At 41.4% G+C, this 22,497-nt stretch overlaps 1 protein-coding gene across 2 annotated transcripts in view; it reads left to right on the top strand.

Moving 5' to 3' along the window:
• FAM114A1 (family with sequence similarity 114 member A1) overlaps positions 1–22,497 on the top strand; it is a 57,059-nt gene that overhangs the window by 3,594 nt on the left and 30,968 nt on the right. For both annotated transcript variants that reach the window (XM_024573684.3, XM_024573683.3), the window contains exons 2-3: positions 3,547–3,908; positions 12,795–12,882. In XM_024573684.3, the coding sequence (XP_024429452.2) occupies positions 3,561–3,908; positions 12,795–12,882 (436 nt within the window). In that variant the 5' untranslated portion in view covers positions 3,547–3,560. The remainder of the gene's footprint in view (positions 1–3,546; positions 3,909–12,794; positions 12,883–22,497) is intronic.

The following is a 22,497-nucleotide window of genomic DNA, read 5'->3' as shown; positions in this document are numbered from 1 at the left end:
CATAAATATTTTTTAACAGTATCAGTTCAACACTGTTGAGCGGACTTCTTGGGTATTCTGAAGGAATGGCTTCGTGTTGGTTGAATGTAGAGCAAACACAGGGAAGAGAGGTTCTGCTACAGCAATTTTTCTAGCATTGAGGTGAACTGACCTAAGGCAATTTGGCCATTAGAGATGGGTGAGGGCTGTAGGTTTCCTTCTGTGCAACCTCCCTACCAAGAGTGATGTTACCACGAAGTTCTCAGGAAGAGTTCTGCTGCTCACTTGCAAATACACTAGCAACTGGGTTCTGTTATACAGCTTTCCCTGTAAGCTTGATGAAGTCTTAGCTCTGTGTTTTTAGGCCTTGGGGGAGGACTCAGGTAACCTTCTCGTCTGCTTCAGGTTTGGGTGTTCTCCCGCAATCAGCCAGAGAACTAGAAAAATTCTACTCCACGGGCCAATAAGCTGCTGGGCTCAATTAACCCTTATGCCCTGGTAATGGAAGGGCAAAAAGAACCTGTACGTTATTTTTGCCAGTCCACATATCTTAAGCCCCATTTCCATGTCCTCAGTGAGAATGATTTCTAATATTCCCTATGGTCATTAGCACACCCTGGAGGACCTATCCAAGAAACTGAAAGTTGGGCCCTCTCAAGAGGTGAGCTCTCAATTACAGATATTGAAACGCTAACTAAAGACCTCTGGAGAGCATGGGCCTGAATAAGGCTCTTCAGATGTTAACCAACCATTCCAGAGCATAAATGACAACACCCACACGTCACCAGGTATATGTTGAAGTATTTTAGCATTATGCATGGTGTCATAACACACTTAGGGCGAAGCACACACAACAAAGTGTCCATAATGCTTTTTATTTGCCCACGAATATTTGTCACAGCCAGGTTTGTGTTCCTGCTTGTACTGTAGAAAAGTGAAATCATTTGGAGCTTCTTAATAATCCAGATTAATGACAAGGATTTTCAAATTATCTTGCAAAGAAATAAATATGCAGTGTCTATGACCAGCTATTGATGAACCAAAAATGGGGATAAAAGTGATGTCTCAGCCTCATGTATTCACACACCCATTCTCCTTATGTCCCTGCCCCTGAAACCCAGTTGAGGACAGGGTTAGTGAGGACGGTGAGCGCTGGCCATGGCAGTCAAGCAGTGTCCTAGGCTATGAGTCAGCAAGCATTTTCTGTAAAGGGCCAGATAGTAAACATTTTAAGCTTTGTGCCTTTGTGGACCATATCATCTCTGTCACAACTACTCAAGCCATAGACAACGTATAAACAAATGAGCATGTCTGTATTCCAATAAAACTTTAGGCCATAGTTTGCCAACCTCCATCCTAAGCCAATCCTGACAAGGCTTTCACAAAGATTTTATAAGTTTCCAGATGACAATAACTTTTCAAGTGCCCTCCCTCCATCCCACTCCCCTCCCACGAACCAAAGTAACTACCCTTTTCTGTACAGTGGCCTTGGGTCATTCTTTACTGTTTCAACTAGGTACTGACCATACTCATTGACAGACCCCCCCCCAACCTAGAGTATCCTGGGCAACTGGGGAAACGTGGGTGTCATTAAATGAAACACAAAAATTAGGATCTAGGTAATGGAAAGACCACAGGTTTCTTTTTGGACAAGAAGAGATGTCCCACTGGCCATTAGAACTACTTCTCCAGAGGTAGAGTTTCTTTATAACAGCATTATTAAGATATTACACTATATATTATATATATTCTTAGTAAATTAAGATGTAATTTACATGCCATAAAATTCACATACTGCAAAATTTACTCTGTTAAAGTGCACAGTGCAGTGGTTTTTAATACATTCACACTCTCGTACAGCCATTATCACTACCTAATTTTAGAACATTTCATCACCCGTGAAAGAAGTCTGTGCCATTAACGGCCACTCCTCATTCCCCCTCCCTTCAGCCTCTGGAAACCACTAATTTATGTTCTGTCTCTGTGGACTGGGGGAGACATTCGAGACTCACAACATGAAAGTGGTGTGTAAAACAGAAAGGAATGTGCTTCACCAAGGGGGAGAACAGAGCAGGAAAAGGAAATAGCCAGACAACAGCTATTTGAGGGGATCGTAGGGTTGGCTTGTGCACTTGAGTTCTTTCTAAGCCACCAGGTGGCTGGTATGTTAAATGGCTTCTCCCATTCCGTGGTTTTAGCAGCAACCTGAGATTTGACCAACTGGTAAACACTGAGGTCAACAAAAATACCCATTGATTTGCCTGAGACTTTGCTTCTTGTGTAGTGAGAACACTCTTCATTTTATCCAAAAAATTATCATCTTGAACTAGCCTTCTAGATCTGTGCTATCCAGTAAGGTAGCTACTAGCCATATATGCCTATGTGAAATGAAAATTTATATTATTTAAAATTAAATTTAAAAAACGTAATGGGGCACTAGCTGCATTCCACATGTGGCTATTAGCTACCTCACTGGACAGTGCAGATATAAACCATTTTCATCATCACAGAAAGTTTTATTGGGCAGCACTGGTTTACATGATACCAAGTTTTCTGTGTTGTAGGTTGTTTTGTAATGACTACATTCCTCTTATGGCTTAATACACCACTTCTTCCCATTTCCTTCTTGTGTATCCCTGTCTAAACTATTGTCCCAACAGAGCCCAGGCCTTCACCAACTGGTACCCAACAAAGCACACTTATGTGTATACGTGTCTCCTTCTTAATGAGAATCTCTGATGACACGGCAGAGCTAAATGTCAAGTATTTTTTGATAAGCTATTGGGTATTTTCTATGCTTATGCTCATTATTGCTACAAATAAAATCAATGAAGTCATACTAAATAAATAATTTCACAGATACAAGTAATACTCCTAGTTACCATATGCATATCCCTGCATACCAAACAAGAGATCCATGAAAGGTAAAAGATAGTTCTGTAGGTTTTATTAGTTTCCTGTTGCTGCTGTAACAAATGACAGCAACTGTAGTGACTTACAACGACACAAATTCATTCTCTTACAGCTCTGGTCAGAGGTCCAAAATCAGTTTCATTGGGCTAATGCCAAATGTTGGTAGGGCTGGTTCCTTCTGGAGTCTCTGAGAGGAGAACGATTTCCTTGAGTTTTCCAGCTTCCGGTGGTCACCTGTGTTCCTTGGCTTGTGGCCCCCTCCTTGGTTTTCAAAGTACAGCTCTCCAATCTCTGCTCCTGTCATCACACCACCTTTTCCTTTTTGTAGTCGAGTCTGCCTCTGCTTCTCTCTAGTAAGGACACTTGGGACTTCATTGAGGACCCACCTAGACAATCCAAGCTAATGTCCCCAATATAAGGTCCTTAATTGGATCACACCTGCAAAGTCCCTTCTGCCACACAAGGTAAAATTTGCAGATCCAGGGATTAGGACCTGGGTGTCTTTGGGATATTGATTCAGTCTACCCCAAGGTTACATCAACTTTCTTATTGGTTGAAGAAAGTTTATTAGTAATTTAATTATTCAGGGCTTCGAATTAAAGTCTGACAATTCAGATTAAAGCAGAAAGTTTTTCTTTGTAATCATGTTGACAGATAATAAAAAAATCATGTCTGGTGATGCTGGTGACACTTTAGCCACTGGAGACAAAGCAGAAATTACCGAGATGCCCAACAGTGATCCTTTACCCAACAACGCAGAGGTGCACTGTGATCCAGTGAGGATTTCAAATGAGCCGACCCTGGCCGACCCCAGAGGGGAGGTGCATGCAAATGCAGCTGCTCAGGGTGCAGAGACTGCTGACACTGGGCACCCTGAGCAGCCCAAAGACACCAGTGCCATGGACTCCCCACTCAATGGAGAAGTGACTGAGGATGTGCTTGCTGAATGCATTGACGCTGTCAGCCTGGAGGCAGAACTTGGATCCGAAATACCCCTGAAAGAACAGAATAATACGGTAGGAGTGGTTTCTTTGATTCAGTTCAACCTAAGTTCTTACTGATACCTACCATGGGAACAGACTTGTGCCAAGCTCTGTGGGTGGCGTTGGGGGTTCAGAATATACTGTGATATCACCTCTGTCATCAAAAATGTGTTGTGTGGTAAGAAAGGAATATTTGAGAATATTTGGTCATTATATTTGCATTTTTTAAATATCTTTTATATTTGCACTTTTTAGAAGATTTTATTTATTTATTTTTAGAGAGAGGGGAAGGAAGGAGAAAGAGAGGGAGAGAAACATCAATGTGTGGTTGCCTCTTGTGCGCCCCCCACAAGCAAGGGACACGCCCTGACTGGAAATCAAACCAGCAACCTTTTGGTTTGCAGGCCAGCATCCAATCCACTGAACCACACCAGCCAGGGTGTATATTTGCATTTTGAGAATTATGTTATTAATAATAATAACAGCCACCAATAATTGGATACATCCTGTGTGCCAGGCACTCTGCTGGCCACTTTATGTTATGTAATTCACTCCATACAATAGTTCTTGGAGGTTCTAAGATGGATGTTATAAACCTCAGTTTACAAACAAGGCAACAAGGCTTAGAGATTTTAAACAACCTAGTAAGATATTAAGCTGCTCAGTAGTAAAGTGGAAAACATTGTAATATTGCACACGAGTCCAAATTATTAATGAGCCCAATTCTACCCTAACCAAGTCAATGTTGCTTTAACGTTCCTTAAATTTTAATGCATACTTACAAATCCGCTGTGGAGATCTTAGACATTCAGATCACATTCAGACACTCAGATCCTCATCCACCTTCCTGCCTTCCAGGAAGCCAGAGACAGAGTATGGTCACAGCTGGTTTCCCTCCATGCCTGCACCTGTCTCACTGGGGGAAAAGACCACCGTCTCCCAATTGGTACCTTGTGCCCATCAACACAACCACTGAGCTGAGTTCCACTGACAGCTTCACCTCCATCCGTGTGAGGATGGGCGCGTGTGGGGAGGCTGCTTGCCTCCAGTCCTGCCTTCTGGAGTGATGGGGGAGTGTGGGTCGTCCCTCAGCCAGGCCCCTGCCCTGCTGGTCCTGAACTATGCCACCTCAGATCACCTCTTTTTAAAAAACTTTATTGTTGTTCAATTACAGTTCTCCCCCTTCTTCCCCCATTACTCTCCCCTGCCCTGCCCATTCCCTCCCACATTCAATCCTCCCCCTCCCCCCACCGCCATTGTCCTTGTTCATGGGTCCTTTATACGCTTTCCATGACTTGACCCTTCTCCTTCTCTCCCCCATTATCTCCCTCCTTATTCCCCCTGGTTACTGTCCATTTGTTCTTTATTTCTGTGTCTCTGGTTCTTTTTTGCTCACTTGTTCGTTTTGTTGATTAGGTTCCACTTAACCTAATTAGGTTCCATCTGGCTTATTTCCCTTAACATAATACTCTCCAGTTCCATCCATGCTGTCGAGAAGGGTAGGAGCTCCTTCTTTCTTTCTGCTGCATAGTATTCCATTGTGTAAATGTACCAGAGTTTTTTGATACACTCATTTACTGATGGGCACTTAGGCTGTTTCCAGCACTAGGATATTGTAAATAACACTGCTATGAACATTGGGTGCAGAGGTTCTTTTGAATTGGTGTTTCAGGATTCTTAGGGTATAATTCCAGCAGTGGAATTGCCAGGTCAGAAGGCAGTTCCCTTTTTAGTTTTTTAGGAAATTCCGTACTGTTTTCCATAGTGGCTGCACCAGTCTGCATTCCCACCAACAGTGCACTAGGGTTCCCTTTTCTCCACATCCTCACCAGCACTTGTTGTTTGTTGATGTATTAATGATGGTCATTATTACTGGAGTGAAGTGGTATCCAATTGTGGTTTTAATTTGCATCTCTCTGATGGCTAATGATGCTGAACATCCTTTCATATGTCTCTGGGCCCTCTGTATGTCCTCCTTGGAGAAATGTCTGTTCAGGTCCTTTGCCCATTTTTTAATTGGATTGTTTGTCTTCCTGGTGTGGAGTCATGTGAGTTCTTTATGTATTTTGGAGATCAAACCATTGTCTGAGGTAGCATTGGCAAATATGTTTTCCCGTATGTCTGGTTCCCTTTTTATTTTGCTAATATTTTCTCTAGCCATGCAGAAGCTTTTTAACTTGAGGTATCCCATTTGTTTATTCTTTCCTTTATGTCCCTGGCTCTAGGGGACATTCAGTGAAAATATTGCTGTGTGGAATATCCAAGATTTTCCTGCCTATGTTCTCCTCTAGGACTTTTATGGTATCGCGACTCATATTTAAGTCTTTTATACATCTTGAGTTTATTTTTGTGTATGGTGTAAATTGGTGGTCAAGTTTCATTTTTTGCGTGTAGCTGTTCAGATCTCCCAACACCATTTGTTGAAAAAGCTATTTTTACTCCATTTTATGCTCCTGCCCCCTTTGTTGAAAATTAGTTGACTATGGAGACATGGGCTCATTTCTGGGCTCTCTATTCTGTTCCATTGATCTGTGTGTCTGTTCTTATGCCAGTACCGGACTGTTTTGATTACCGTGGCCTTGTAAGAGTTTGATATCAGGTATTATGATCAGAGTACCTCTATGAAGGGACTCTGCTGCATGCTGTGAGGGAAGGGAACTAAACAGGAAACCAGGGTGGGGCAGAGGAGGTCTGGGCTTTCATTCTGCAACGTATCAAGAAGTCTGTTAATTTAGGCAAGACATCTAATTTCTCTGTGTCTCAGTTTTTTCCTCTATAAAATGAAAAACTTGCGTGTGAAGACCACTAGATATCCTTCTGACTAATGTTTTATGATTCTTTTATGCAAAATCTACTTCTTTTTAAATTTCTTTTTCAATTACAGTTTACATTCAATATTGTTCTGCAGTAGTTTCAGGCATACAGCATAGTGGGTTAGACAGTCAGGCCCTTTACAAAGTGTTCCCCCAATATTTTCCATTCCCATCTGGCACCAAATATAGTTTTCACAATATTACTGACTATATTCCCTATGCTGTACTTTACATCCCTGAGACTGTTCTGTAACTGCCAATCTGTACTTCTCAATCCCTTCACCTTTTTCACCCAGTCCCCCAAAATTGGCTTCTTAGTTTCCTTAGATCTGTTCTAAGATGAGATGGGCTTTCTAGGGGAAGAGGGTGTTTTCCAAGACTGGAGATGTTTAAACAAAACCAAACGGTTATTTTGCAAGGATGTCAGCTGGAAGTTTAGATCAGGTATGGTCAACATAAATGCACAATTTTGTCTCTGAATTCAGAATTCACGGACCCTTTGAAGCCATCCATGGACCCTACAAGGGCTTAAGAACTCCCAGGCTACAGGTTCTCAACCCTAGGTGAACATTTCAACCCTGGGAAAGCTTTAAAAAATACTGATGCCAGGGTCTGTATTAGGTTGGGTTTTCCAGAGAAACAGAACCAATAAGATACACATTTATGTCTCCTGTACCTATGAATACCTGTATAGCTGACTCTGGAACCCATTTTCCCTCCACACTATCTGTTGTGGGGAGCACTGATGCCCAATTTTTATTGTAAGTGCCACTGTCAATAAATACCTTTGTCCATGAAGAAAACTGTATCTGAGCCACACCATTCTGACATGAGATGACTTAAAGAAACTACACAAGTTCTGCTAATTCAAAATATATATGCTCCTCATGCCTAGGTTATACATTTCAGTTTCAGACTTCTCATACCTGTAACAAGCTTGTTGATAAAGATAACACAATAAAAAGTCAGTATGCTCCTATACCTCTGCCTTCTTAAATTGTTTGAGCAAATCGAGTGGATCCTGCTTTTGAAAGCACTTTGTAAATCTCCTTGGTGCTGTGAGAATGAGCTGATGGGCAGACAGACACGCCCCTGCTCTCCCCACACATCACTGGTGGCTTTCAAGGACTTTGTGAAGGTGAACATTTCCTCAGAATGAAGTGTCACAGAAGTATCTGGAAGTGCAGACATTGGCCACAGAGTTGGGACCGGGGCTCTGGATAGGTGAGTGTGGCGTTGCCCTAGGGAGCTCAGGTAGAGCCAAGGTGTGGGAGGAACACCTGGGAGTGTGTTTGTTCTGAGAAAGACAGAAAGCCGATAGGGCTGCTTGGAAAGGATATCGCTTTCACTGGGTCATGTTTAAACCCTTCTAGGTGCTTGCAAATTTAGTCACTTTTTAAGGATTCCCAGAAAAGGTGATTCAACTGTCTCTTTTGGTAACTTATTCTTTTCTCTTAAGTTAATGTGAGAAGTCAGTTTTGTGCCTCATCTTCAAGCATTGTTCATTGGCTCTATTTTATTTGCCCTTTGTTGGACACTTACAAGATGTCCTCCTGCAGTGATGAAAATGACTCTTCTTCTGATGCAAAAAGAGGATGAATTCTACAAAAAATCTTGAATCAAAAGTTGATGTGCAAGTTGACTATTTGGATCTTGAACACAGGTCCCCAAGGAATGGCAGGTCCTATAGGAAACAGCCAAACTCAAAAGCCTATTTGATCCCAGGTATACTGGAGCCGAAAAGCATCTCATCACCCCTTTTAAAAAACTTCTATGGGAAAATGTCTGCTCAAAAAAAGAAAACTTGGTAGAATGTCCTTTTAGAAAGTATAAACCTATATCTTCTAGGACACACTAGATTTGGTAATAATGTGCTTAAATGTGTATATCTTTCTCTAAGTAGTTTGTATCTGCAAAGTAACTTTGCATACGGGGTCCCTTAAAGCCCACATTATTCGCTTCACCTTTGTCTAAGGCAGCACGGTGGCCATAACTTGGCAGGGAGGGTGGTGTGGCCAGGAGGGGACCTAGTGAAGAGGAAGAAACCAGTGGTTCTTCCCGCTGAAGGGTCTCTACTTTGAAGGGTCACACCATTCACAGTTTATGCCCTCAGAGAAGCTATCTCATCCTTGCTGCTCCTACTCTTTTTCATCGCTTCAGATGTACAGACTAAAGCCACTGACTTGAGGCTTCCTGAAGGAATCCATGCCATAGTATCCATGAGACGTGTTGGACTAGGTTCTCAAAGGCCTTGGTCAGTCCCCTGATGCTGCGTGTTGTGCCCAGGTATCTGAGTGGTACAGCTACCTTAAGGATGCCTACAGGCTAGTTGGGGAAGGCAGTGTTATTCGCAGTGCCTGTAGCATGTCCTGTAGTACTAGGTAGTACAGCTAGATAATAAAAGCACGAGGGAAGCCTTAGGTGGAACATTTACTCTTAAGGAGTCAGGAAAGTCTTCAGCCTCAATTCAGAGATGTTTGTGTTGGGTGCTAATCAGGAGTGATATTTATTCCCAGAAATCTTGTAGGACCGTATTATACACCAATCAATTGCCCCCTAAAAGATCCCATCTAGATCAAACATCCCTAAATTCTTAACACCCAGAAATATGCCCAAAGTAAAAAAATGTCATCCCTACTATTCAATGCCAATGCATAAGGACAATTATGAAGGTAACGAATTCCAGAAAGTACTCTTGAGGGAAAACGCAGACTACCACCAGATAAGTTCTCCCCTTAGAAAAGGAAAAGCAGAATGCTTAAGTTATAAAATTGCTATTGCCTTGGCCAGTGTGGCTCAGTTGGACCATCATCTCATAACCACAAGGTTGCAGGTTTGATCCCCAGTCAGGGTGTGTATGGGAGGCAACCAATTGATGTTTCTCTCTCATATTGACGTTTTTCTCTCTCCCATCCCCTCTCCTTCCCTCGGTCTTTCTGGGGGGGGGGGGGGAGCAATGAAAAAGTGTCCTCGGGTAAGAATAAAAAAATAATAAAAATAAAAAATAAAATGAAATTGCTGTTGAAGGAGACAAAGGAGAGAGAACATAGGCCAAGTCCTGCTGATAGCAGATTTTCGCCTCTTCAGTGAGTGAACAGAGTTTGCTCCAGTTCGTTTATTTCCCCTATTAGCCTGCTCTCCATGATGGCGCTCGGTTTTTGACTTGAGCAACCAGGTGATGCTGGTGCCATTTGGCCCTGGAGGGCAGTGCTTCCTAAATCTGGGGGTGCACTGGAATCACCTGGGAAGTTTGTTACAGATGTTTAAATGACCTCCCGTTGAGTTTCAGATATTCCTCTTGATCACGCCAAATCTGATTTGCTCTACTTCTGGGATTGTATAAAGAGGGGGCAGGGAGTTTAGAGAGTCGTCATAAGATGATTTGTTGTTTTCTCTGTAAAACAGGATGTGAAGCTATATGATAAAGGAGGTGGGGATTACGTGGCATGAGGGTGAGAAAAAAGCTTTAAAATAACCATATTTAACAATAGAAGATCTGAGTAGATCCATTCTGCCTACTTTATATTCTCATAAGTGTGTGACATTAAAGCCATGTGAAGTGGAGACAGTACTCATGATGACATAGATTTATAACTCATGCTGAACATTCAGCTTATATGGTTTGGGCATTAAATGAGCACATGTAGTTATTTCAGTATTTGCCACTGATAAATATTCTTTGTAGCTGATCGGGAGGTCACAGCTCAATGTCAAAGGAGCTTGATTAATAAATCAACTGAAGTCACTTATTATACTGAAAAAGTTCTAGATTCATTTCACACTTATTTCCATTTGCTACTCAATTACCAGCTGTCAGAGCATATTAAGTATTATAAATTTGAGTCAGAAGCTGTCACCCTTAAGTGTATTAACTCTCCTTAATCACATAGGTAGTGATTTTTCCTATAAAAGAATGATATTCATCATCAGCTTATATCTGTCTTCATGATGCTATAAAATTGCCATTGGCTTCCATTGCCAAAATGAAGTAAATCAACACAGACACCGAAAATGAAAGCTTATAGTCATGAATCATGAGTATTACCATATATTAACAGGCTTCTCATTGTTTCCAACAGAAAAAAATGTCACCCAACTTTCAAAGCTTTTTATTTCTTAGTATTAAAAATGTAGTTTATTATTATTACTATTACTAGTTAACATTTATGAAGTATTTATTAAGTGCCAGGCACTATGCTCACAGCTTTACAAGAATGATTTCTTTTAATACTCACAGTAAACCTCTGAGGCTTTTTGTTTTCATCCTACCCTACCTTGTGTTCTGTAATGAAGGAAACAGTGGTTTAAAGGACTTGGGTAACTTGTTGCCTAAAATGGCAGAGCCTGGAATGAAACCTGAGCAATTTAATTCCATAACCTTTTCTCTTCACCAGTAGCCTACACTGATGGGTAGTGTTTAATGTTTACTGGGTAGATCATTTAGGAATGCATTTGGGTGCAAGTAACTAAAATCCAACTTATAGTAGCTCATAAGATGGCAATTTGGTTTTTTCTCTCTTAACAGAAAGAATGGAGATAGGCAGGTACTCACATTGGTTTAGTAGCTCAGTAGTGCCAGGACCGGCGTCTGGGATTCCCTGGCCTTTCTCTCACAGCAGCAGAAATGGCTGCTTCTCTTTCAAGCACTGTCTCCACATTCAGGACAGGAAGAAGGGAGGGGAAAAGAGCTGGCACTGGCCATAACTGTATAATCTGTTATGAAAAGCATGACTTTCCCAGTTATGGCTCATTGATTTAAAACTGTTTCACATGTCCACTCGTATCTGCAAGCATGACAAGCAGCAGGGAGAAGGAAGCTGGAGACCACTGATGGAACAGCTTTGGGTCAAGAGTTATAGAATCTACAAACTTTGTGGGAATTTTTCACTTCTTTCTTCAGTATGTTCTTTCTTTTTCTTTTTGGAGTGAAAGAGCTGTGATTCTTCAACTCCTAAGGTGTTCTTGCCTCTTTTTCTAGAATGTATTCCTAGAGAGTAAGAGAAAGCTGTGGTTTCACTAATTGGATCTGAATGCATTGGTTGCAAATAACAGAAACTGTTGTACACTTAAGAAAACAGATGAGTTTCAGTTATTTACTCAACAAATAAATGTATTAAGCACTCATTATATGCCATGTGCTCTTCTTGGCTCTGGGGATACATCAGTGGAGAGGAGGAGAGCGAGAGAAACAGACAGACACACACACACACACACACACACACACACTGTGCAAGAATGTCATGGAACCCAAAGATAGAAATGCAGCAGAGCCTTGAAGAGGGATAGGAACCAGGGGCTAAGAAGTTATGAAGAATTCAAACAGCTCCTCTAAACATATCTTCTTAATTCTGCTCCCTCTTAATTCTTAATCTGCATGGTAGATAGAATATGGTTACCCTACACCACCTGAGTTTTCATCTTCTATGCAAGCAACCAACTCAAGCAACCTGCCACTCAGTCCCAACTCAAATACCTAAACAAAAGAATTTGAACCTACTAAGCCCACAGAGAGATATAGGGTTCAGAGGTCATTGTGAGTGGAGTGGACACTTTGAAAGGTGTCTACCTTAAAAGGCTACCTGTTGCTGCTACCACCTCCAGACTCATTGATACTTTTGTAGATGCTTTGCCTGTATCACTCATGGCAAAGTTCCTCCTACCACCCCAGAGACCTGAAAGTTAACTCTGCCTTGAAGAACACAGTTGTTTAGTTCTATAAAAATTGCATGTGTCAAAGTTGTTTTGAACTTTCTCATACCACTCTTGTGCCCTAATATATTAAATCATTTCCCCCCCACATCCCTGTCCCTGCCTTCCAGATAATGGGAGGTCTTGGTTAACATTAAACTCCCTTCTTCTCACTTCAAGCCAAGCCTTCAGAAGCCAACACCACTACTAATCAATTTGGTTCCAAAGGGCATAGTGCACTGTGGGTTGGTAAATTCTTTTATGGCCCTTATAAACTACAAGCCAGTGAGACATGGTTGTTGGTGATTTAAAAAACAAAATGAAACAAAACACTTCTCTTTGTTTCAAACCAATGCATGTTTTTCTATTCAGGGATAAAATGAATTGCTGACCTTGTGGCTGATCTGTTTTTCTACAGGCTGTGGATCCCCCTCCACGTGGAGGGGCATGGGCAGGCTGGGGCTCCTGGGGCAAATCTCTGCTCTCATCTGCATCTGCCACAGTAGGTAAGCATTGTATCTTGCATTCGAATGGATAAAGTTCAGACTCCTAATAGGATATGATAGTTCAGTCATACCATGTGCTGACAGAGTTTAACATTAGCCCATGAGATAATAAAGACCTTTAGTGCTTATTGTTCTAAGTGCTTCATATATGTTAATACATTTATTCCTCAAAATCACCCTAGAAGAAGGTACTCTTACTTTCTCCATTTTAGAGAAAAGGAAGCTGAATCACAAAGGCAAAGACCTTGCCCAAAGTCAGGAGCTGCTGGGTTGAGAACCAAGTAGTATAACTTTTTATATAAAAGCCACTATGTTATATTGACTCTTAAAATATAAGATTTTGGCTTTTAAAAATATATTGCTAAAGCTTTGTGTTTATCATTCCACTTAAATGTTTTAAAATCTACAACTAACTTATCCCCCGAAAGGATCTATAAAAGGCACTTCATCGGCAGAGCCCTGAAACACAAATACAAATGGAAAAAGTGCGGGTGGAAAGGACACATGGACTCTGTGCCATGACTGACCCAGAAAAGCCCAAAGAGGTAACTGCCCGTGAACCAGCATGACCCTGTGTCACGCTGCCACTGCTGGCATGTTCCCTCTTATGTTTGGATGGTGGAGATATGGTTCCTCCGAGAGTGTATGACATTGCACATTGGCCTATAAAGTATCAAAATGATGTTGGGTTTATCCTCTTGCACTCGTTTCTATTGCTAACAAATTACCACACACTTAGTAGCTTAAAACAACACACGCCGGTTAGCGCACAGCTCCTGTGGAGCAAGAGTTCCGGCACCAGGCAGCTAAGGCCTCTGCTCAGTGCCTTACCAGGCTGAAATCAAGGCATCATTGCATTCTCACCTGTGTTCAGGGTCATCTTTTAAGGTTATACAGGGTGTTGACAGAATTTAGTTCCTTACAATTGCAGGACTTATATTCCTGTTTTCTGTTGGTCACTCTCAGCTTCTTGAAACTTCCCTCAGGTCCTTCTTTAAAGCCAGGAAGATAATCTCCCTCCAACTTTAAATCTCTCCCTTTAGAAAGGGCCCATTGCCTGTTAAAGACTCACCTGATTAGTTCAGGCCCATCAAGGATGATCTCTTTTGATGAACTCAAATCCAACTGATTAAGGACCTTAATTACATTTGTGAAATCCCTTCACTTTGGCCGGGTAACATAACCTACCCACGGGGGTGACAATCCCATTATACTCACAATCCTGCCCACACTCTAAGGAGAAGGAGGTGTTTGCACAGGGCGTGTACACCAGGAGGCGAGAATCTTGGGGGGCCATCTCTCCATACTGCCTACCCCACTGCCCTTGTCTGTGTGAAGTCCTCATCACTTACACCACCAATTCTAGAAACTTAGTACCATTTTGTGGCTCTGGCTACATGATAGAATTTTGAAGTGTTTGAGTCTTGGCATTTGTCTCTTGTTTGCACCGACTGTGGTCAAAGGACACACGAAGGAAACTGAAGACATTTGGAAATGTTGAGGCTCATCCTAAGAGTCCCTTTGGACAAACCGGAGCCATCTTTAGAAAAATAGAGACTAAATTTGCTCATCCTCCCTGGTCACCACGACCCCAATGCATGCAAAAGCAGTGTGACTGAATACCACCCATAAGTTGCTCCTGAGGCATATTTCGGAGATTTCTGGTCCAGATGTGCTGTGACTTTACACAATGATACTACTTAAATGATACCAATATATACTTTAAAACTAGATAACTATCTTTGTGGACCTAATAGAAAACTAAAATATGTAGCATAAGGAGAGGCTGAACTCATGGGTTCCAAAGCTAGAAACAGGAAGTGGTGGTGGTTGGGAGTTGGACTCCCAAAATGTAATAGGGATCACAAATGTCCCACAAATGGAGAGGCGCCAGTGCTGGGCGCACAGCCTGAAACAGGGTTGGAATAGGGTTCAGCCATCTGTGAACAGAGGCTTGAAAAAGTTATGGGTAGCATCCTGGATTGTGTTCTATATTGAATTGAGAGAGGCAAGCTAGGCACGCCTTCCGTTACGTAGAGGCATAATATCCACCGGGGCTTTGCAGCATTAATAGTTTATTCCCATAAGGCAAAGAAACTTATTGGAAAACAGAGCACTCAGAGCCGTAGACAAGCTCTTGAACATTTACAAATTGCCTGTAGAAAATAAAGAAAGAAAATAACCATGTATTCCACTGCAATTGATTTCAGTAACCTCATGTTACCCCCAGGGCGATTCCAATTGCAGACAGGAGTGCAGAACACATGGTCTGTAACAGAACACAGAGCTGTCGTTCAGCACTAGAAACAGAAACCAATACTTCTCACAGTGCTGAAAAACTGCCGTCACAATAGTTAGAACTATTTAGAGTTGGCAGGAGAATACCATATTTAGCTGTGTATAATGCGCTCCTGAGCATAATGTTTTAGTTCTAATTCCCATGTATCATTTGCATTGTAATTATATAATTAAAATTATGTACTACCCATACAATAATATGTGTATACATATAATTATACATGTTTATAATTATCTATGTATACATGCCTATCATATTGTGTATATGTATATGTATAGGTATACGTGTGTGTATGTATATATGTGTATACATATTGTGTACGTATACAATTGTATATGTATACAAACCTATATACATATATAATTATGCATATATGTCTAAATAATTACATGGGAATTAGTATTACCCATGTATAATGTGCATCCTTATTTTTCCCTCAAACATTTGGGGGGAAAAATGCACATTATACACAGCAAAATACAGTAATTGGAAAATGGAAATAATTAGAAAGTGGTTCTCTCTTGGAAAGAGCACTGTACCAGGAGTCACAAGACCTGAGACCAGGCCCTGACTGCTGCTAGCTTGTGGTCACAAAGGCTGTCACTAACTGGCTGCATCACGCACTTCACCTCTCTGAGACTCAGCTTCCTTATTTGGAAAAGTGCGGATGAGGGAACCTGACAAATTCTAAGATTCCTCCCAACTTCTGGAACATGATGATTCCATGTTCTGTAGCTACATATAGAAGGAGAAAGATACTTGTAAGTACTGTGCTAAGTGGAAAAATATGGACAATTGATTGACTTTCTGCTACTCTGTATTTTTCTATTTCGTCTTTGCCTCACTACATTGACCCAAAAGTTAAGGGAAAATGAGAGAAACTGACTTCCCAACGCTTATATAAAACCAGACATTTCTCAGCCAACAATTATTTTTAGAAAGGCCATAATCCTGCATTAGTTTCATCCGCAGCTGCACTGTCATCACATCCTAAGAAGACTTGGTCACCTGTCACCCATGCCTTAGGACAAGTCCATAAAATTCCATTAAAAAATGGTTATTATTTAAGACCCAGCCAGAAACCAGAATGGGAAAGGGAAATGGAAAAAAAACAAGATTTTGTTGATAATTTCAAAGTGATGCTGTGAGAACCAGATGTGACTTTCCACAAGCATCTTAGAGACCTGGCTTGTTCATAGAATATACCAAGAGCGATAGACCAATAATCAGAATGAAAGTGGACAATGCTGACACTGTTCTGCCAAGTAAAGGTTCCACGGCAGAACAGAGCACTGTATTCCTACATACTACATAAGACCCAAATGCTCATTTAAAATTCTAGTCTCGGCAGTTTTATGAGTCCAAACACCTTCTGCAACAGGACCCAAGGCAGAGGAGGCGCATCTGATCTGCCTGTTTACCTTTCAAAGTTACCATTGCCCCCTTCTGCCTCCTTTCCCAAGTTACACGATGTTTTTCCTTCTGCACATTTTAATGAAACCCTTCCACCAGCACTGTCAGAAATATTGACAGCGTTTATTATAGAGAATGGCAAACTTCTCAAAATGATACTAAAATGAGAACTCTTAGCTGTGTAAATCACTATTAATGTCCCATGAATTCATATGACATTGCTGATGGGATAAGAATTCTCAAGAATCATGATTGGAGATGGATTCGTGGTCACTTTCTACTGGTCCCATATGCTAAAGGACCCACAAGTAGGGCACCAGCTAACTCATGCAGGGGGTTCCCCCCTTTTAGATTGCTTTAATTTTTAATATAACATTTCTTTCCTTTCTTTTCATATCATTCCTGTCTTTACTTTTCCTTTTCAAAAATGAATACATAAAAGAAAAACTAAAGAAAGTAGGATTCACAATCTTTTACAGTCTGTGAATATGGCCCAGGGGTTAATGAATTTCTGTTTGACGGCCAGGCAAACACTGTCAGTTCAGAAACACTTCTTGTCAATTTTGACCCTCAAGGGCCATCTGACGACAGAGGGGACATCAACCATCGTCATGGAGCAGGAAGAGCTTTCCAAAGGGAAGATTGGTGGGTCCCCTCTTTGCTGCACTGAAGGTTGCTGTAGCCGAGCACAGAACACCATCTGTGTGTTTTTCTAAACAACTGCTCCTCACAACTTCCTATAATATCTTGAATTCACTGATACAAGAGGCTGAAACGCAGTCAATACAGGGCGGGGCAAAAGTAGGTTTGCAGTTGAGAATAAACAAAGAATAAACAAAATGGTTTATTCTTATATTGTGATTTATTAATTATTGTATTATTTTCCATATGAACAACTGTGAACCTACCTTTGCCCCACCCTTTATTTTTAAATTTGTTCTATTTCTCAAAAACACACACAAATAAGAGTATAAATTGATGCAACTCTTGGAAGAACAATTAGCACTATCTATAAAATTTAAATGCATGTACTTCTGGCCCAGCGATTCCACTGTTGATTCTTTGAAAAGGTTCATTAATATATATGTACAGAATGTTCCATATGGAATTCACTCAGCAAGTAGTTCCCATGCCAGGCTCTATGCTAGGCACTAGAGATAAAGCAGTGAGCAAATACATCAAAGGCCCTAGCCCTGGCAGAGTTTACATGCTATTGGAAGGAGACAGGCAATGAACAATGCATATATGGAGTAGAAACACCATGTCCAGGGCTAGAAAGTGGTAAGTCTATCAAATATTAAGTTCAGCAGGTAAGATGGGTCAGGAGTACAGGTTAAGGCTTTTAAAATGGTGGTGAGGGGTAAACCTTAGGAAGGTGACATTTGAGCAAAGATTTGAAGGAGGTGAGGGAGTTCAGCAGAATTTATGAACATCTTGAAACAACAAGTGTCCACTTACCGAGAATGTGGAAAGGTGATATAGCCATTCAGTGGAATAATGCTGTGCAACTATTAGAAAGAATGAGGTAGTTCTGCAATCTAGGTCAGATGCCCAGGAGAGACTGAGGCAGCGATGACTCTACTAGAGTTTCACTGTCTAGCACTCTCAGCAGCAAGCCTTGCAGGAGAGTGAAGGATTGGGAAACAGAGCAGAGCCAAGCAATAAGTTAAACTACCATGCAGCTGCCCTGGAGACCTCAGTCTATCCCATCAGGAGCTTGGGGGTTGGAATGACTCTTCAGAGATGTCCCACGAATGCACAAGACCAGGGCTTTGTATCACAGACCCCCCCCCCCACACCCCTAGACCAGTCACTGCAGGACAGTTGTGCAGGATCCAATTCCCTTTGGCCCAGGGAAGTGTTCGGCTGAGGCACGCAGCCAGTGGGGCTGAGGAGCACATGACCCCAGGCAGCACATACAACCTCCACCACTGTCTGTGTGGCTGAAACCTCCATTGTATACTGTGAAGTGGAAAAGCTGAGTCCAGAACACGTACATTTAGGTATATTCTTTTTTTTTTTTCCTGAAGGGAATTACAAGAAACATTAATAGAGTTGTTATTTTTAGAAGGAAATGGGGGGAAGGGCTAGGAAGTCAGGTCCATTTTAAGTCTTTTAAGAGCTCCAAATACTCCTCCTTTTGGAAGTCCCTCTTATATTACACAAATATAATAAAATGCACTCACATTCCTTATTAAATATATAATTTACATATAACTATATGAGTTGAATTTATTCGAACAATAGTTGACCTAATATTACGTTTTGAATACACTAAAGAAAATAATAATTAACTTCTAATTTGGAAATTTCCTTTTTTGTCTTTGATAACGGATAGTTTTTCAGGTCTCAACTATTTCCACAGGCTCCTGACCTCCTAGACTCTGCTACCTATAAGTCAGGGGCCCTGGGGAGGAAGCGGCTAGACCTCCTCCTGTTGTCTGGGTTTCCATACTCTGGGAATTTACAAATATTTTTCATGTTTTTATTTTGAAAATCAATCTGGAAAGTGAGATTATGGGACTTTTTAATTTTCTTTTTTATATATTTATTTTTTTTTAAGAAAAAATAAAGATGTGAGATGAAAAGGAAGGAATGCCATACTAAAAATTAGAGCCATCCAACAATGGGGCGTTCTCCCAATGCGTTAGCTGGTTCCCTCCTGGGGTTTCCCTTAGCATGTGGGAGCAGTAGAAAACACCCTCAGAGCTACCCAGGCATCCGGAGAGCTGCCTGGACTGCTGTTGCCCCCCTGCGTCACCACTTGATCCAGAGACCCCCTGACCCACAACAAATATTTTTATCCTGCAGGTAAAGGGGAGAACCCCTTCGAAAGGGTTTTGATCTCAGTGGGACTCTCAAGAAGAGGGCCTGGTGAAACCGTAGTGCTTTTTTTTTTTTTAAAGATTTTATTTATTTCTTTTTCAGAGAGGGGAAGAGAGGGAGTAAGGGAGGGAGAAACATCAGTGTATGGTTGCCTCTCGCACGCCCCCTACTGGGGACCTGGCCCATAACCCAGGCATGTGCTCTAGACTGGGAATCCAACCAGTGACCCTTTGATTCGCAGGCAGGCACTCAACCACTGAGCCACACCAACCAGGACCATAGTGATTTTTGAGAAGAAAAATTCCACTGGAGGTGTAAGAAAGCACCGCACAGTGTCTCATGATCTGTGCCCGCACAGCACAGGGCTGATCCTGAAAACACCAAGCTGTGCCAGGCCAAGGTGTGTCTGGAAGGGGCGGGGTTAGATCTCCAAATCCTCCCTGCAGGGGTGACCTTCACTTTGCTGTTAGGTCAAGGTAAAGTAAGTCAAGCTAATCTTAGCATAAACCAATATTTTAAAAATGGGGATGCTCCTCATCAAAGATCTAATTTTCAAGGAGTTATAGAAAAATGGACTAAGATGACATTTAATCAATTATAAATGGCATGTAAAACTTTAATATAACATAGTGATTGAGCATGTGAGTCCTAGAGTCAGAAGGATTAGATTCAAATCCTGCCTCCGCTGCTTATTGGCTTTGGGACCTGGGGCAAGTGGTATAACATCACCAGGTCTCAGTTTTCTTGATTGTTAAATGGGTATAATAATATCCCTTATCTCATAAGGTTGTTGAGAAGATTCATTGAGATAGTTCACTGGACTAAAAATATTTAGTCATGCCCTGGCCAGGGAGCTCAGTTAGTTGGAGCATCTATCCCATACACAAAAATATTGTGGGTTCAATTCCTGGTGAAAGCACATACCTAGGTTATGGGTTTGATTCCCAGGAAGCGTACAGGAGCAACTGATCGATGTTCCTCTCTCTTTCTCTCTCCCCTCACCCTCCCTCTCTCTCTAAAATCAGTAAATATATATCCTTGGGTGAGGATTAAAAAAATTAAAATAAAAATATTTAGTCCCATGCCTGGGACATGGTAAGTGCTCCATATTAGGCCATACCAAACGTTTCCTATTTCTCCTCAGTGACCTTACAAAACCATGGGAGGAAGATGTTCTCTTTCGGAGAACACACAAGGGCAGAAACTCAGAGAGGTTAAGCAACTCCAAGGTCACACAGCTAATAAGTGAAGAAATCGAAATTCCTCCACAAGACTCCTGACTCCTAAGTTTAGGATCTTTTCCACTAGAGTGTAGGTGATAGATTAAACACCAGCCAATCACGTAACATTTGTTTTTAAATTATATAGTATCACAGAATTTATACAACATTCTTACCTTCTTGGCAATATTGCACCATGTCAAGGGGTAGAGGATATTCCGTCTCCAGAAGCATGGAATTTGGAGGGTTTTTATTTCTGTGAGGATACTGGGGTGTGCGATGACATGTGACGGAACTAATGTAGGAAGTGTACGCTACAGTGTTGTTTGTGTTGTTCTCCTCTGTGTGGGGTAGGACTGCTCAGTACCTGAGACTGAATCCCTCCCAGTCAAAAGGCAACAGTGGCTCCTTATTTTTACTTCCTGCTTCTGAGCACTAGATGTCACACTCAGCAAAGTTTTAGAAGTTATTCTTCAAAGTAGGGCGTGGTGTACAGTACGAACCCTAGCAATGAAAAACCATCGCTTTAGGTTTCTAGTGGAGTTCAGTAAAGGTGTACTTTTACTAACAAAGGAATTCAGAAACAAGGACTATTTATCAGAATATATAATTGGAGGAACCGTAAATACATGCAATTCTTGGTATGTAATTATACCTCAATAAAGCTGTGCATGTGTGTAGTTGGAGTAGCAGCCTATTGTCATGTCTGTGAAACAGACACATCCCATTTATATGCACATAAAAATGGGACTTCCTTCAGAAACAAAGTGATTTTTCTAGAGGCAGCTTATGTGTACATATCTGTGATCATTTGTGTTCTGAGATGGTGAGAAGCTGTTCTTCCCTGGGCAGACATGACCCTAACCCACAAAAGGTGGAGAAGATGAAAGGGGAGATAATGACAATGAGGTTTAATAAACCCTGAATGGTCTCAGAGGAGAGGTGGAATCATCTTTCTCACACAGCTTATGCAAAGAAGCTGCAGCAAATATCTCCCAGCCTTTTCCAAATCATTTATTCCTCGATTTCAGCTCTCAGAAATCTAGATGAGAATCACAGTTTCAGATCTGGGTGTACATTATTTCCATTTGAGAAATATGTTTTTAAAAGAGGGCAAGGAATATGGACTCAGTGTGTAAACATGTTAGATGATTATGTTCTATAATTAAATGTGTTACTGTAACTCCAGTAAGTTCCCATTGAAATGTGTGGAGTTCATTGGAAGCTAGAGAGAATTAATTCAAGTATTACTTTTATCAATGACAGTGCGTCTTTTTTCCCAAGTAACTCAACAATGAATTTGACCTGTATTTAATGATCTGCACATGAATAGAGACCTATATTTCTATATGTAACTAATGTTGTAAACATTGTAAATAGTGTTTCAGGTTTTCTAGATCGTGTATAATGACAGGCGATTCCCACTGGATATAATTAGTCCTGTGTCATGTAAATATCAGTATCCTAATTATGTTACAATAGCTCTGAGGATGTGACAATTGATACAGTACTACTGTTTGGGTTTGGGATACATCCTGTCTTTCTCTTATTCAGGAGGTGGGCAGCTGGTCATTTTAACAGTGCCTTGTAAGCCCAGGAGCTTCTCTTTGGCTCTAAGTGCTGCCGTGACTTGGGACTTTCCCCCCATGTAGTAGATTGCTGCCGCCTTGGGTTTTACCAGCCTGAGGTCGCCCAGACCCGAGCGCCATCTTCCACTCCCCCAGGGAACTCGGGCGGAGGTGAGTCTCTCCCCCGAGGACTCCAACTGCCACTTAGGAGCATCAGTAGACTGTTAACTTTTTGTTTAGTTTGGGAGCTCTGAGAAAGTGATAGCTCATCATGAGGGCCTCTAAGGAG

This window comes from Desmodus rotundus, chromosome 4 (assembly GCF_022682495.2).
Source record: "Desmodus rotundus isolate HL8 chromosome 4, HLdesRot8A.1, whole genome shotgun sequence".
Taxonomy (NCBI): domain Eukaryota; kingdom Metazoa; phylum Chordata; class Mammalia; order Chiroptera; family Phyllostomidae; genus Desmodus; species Desmodus rotundus.
The sequence above is the reverse complement of the archived record's forward strand: the minus strand, read 5'-3'. Positions and strand labels throughout refer to the sequence as shown.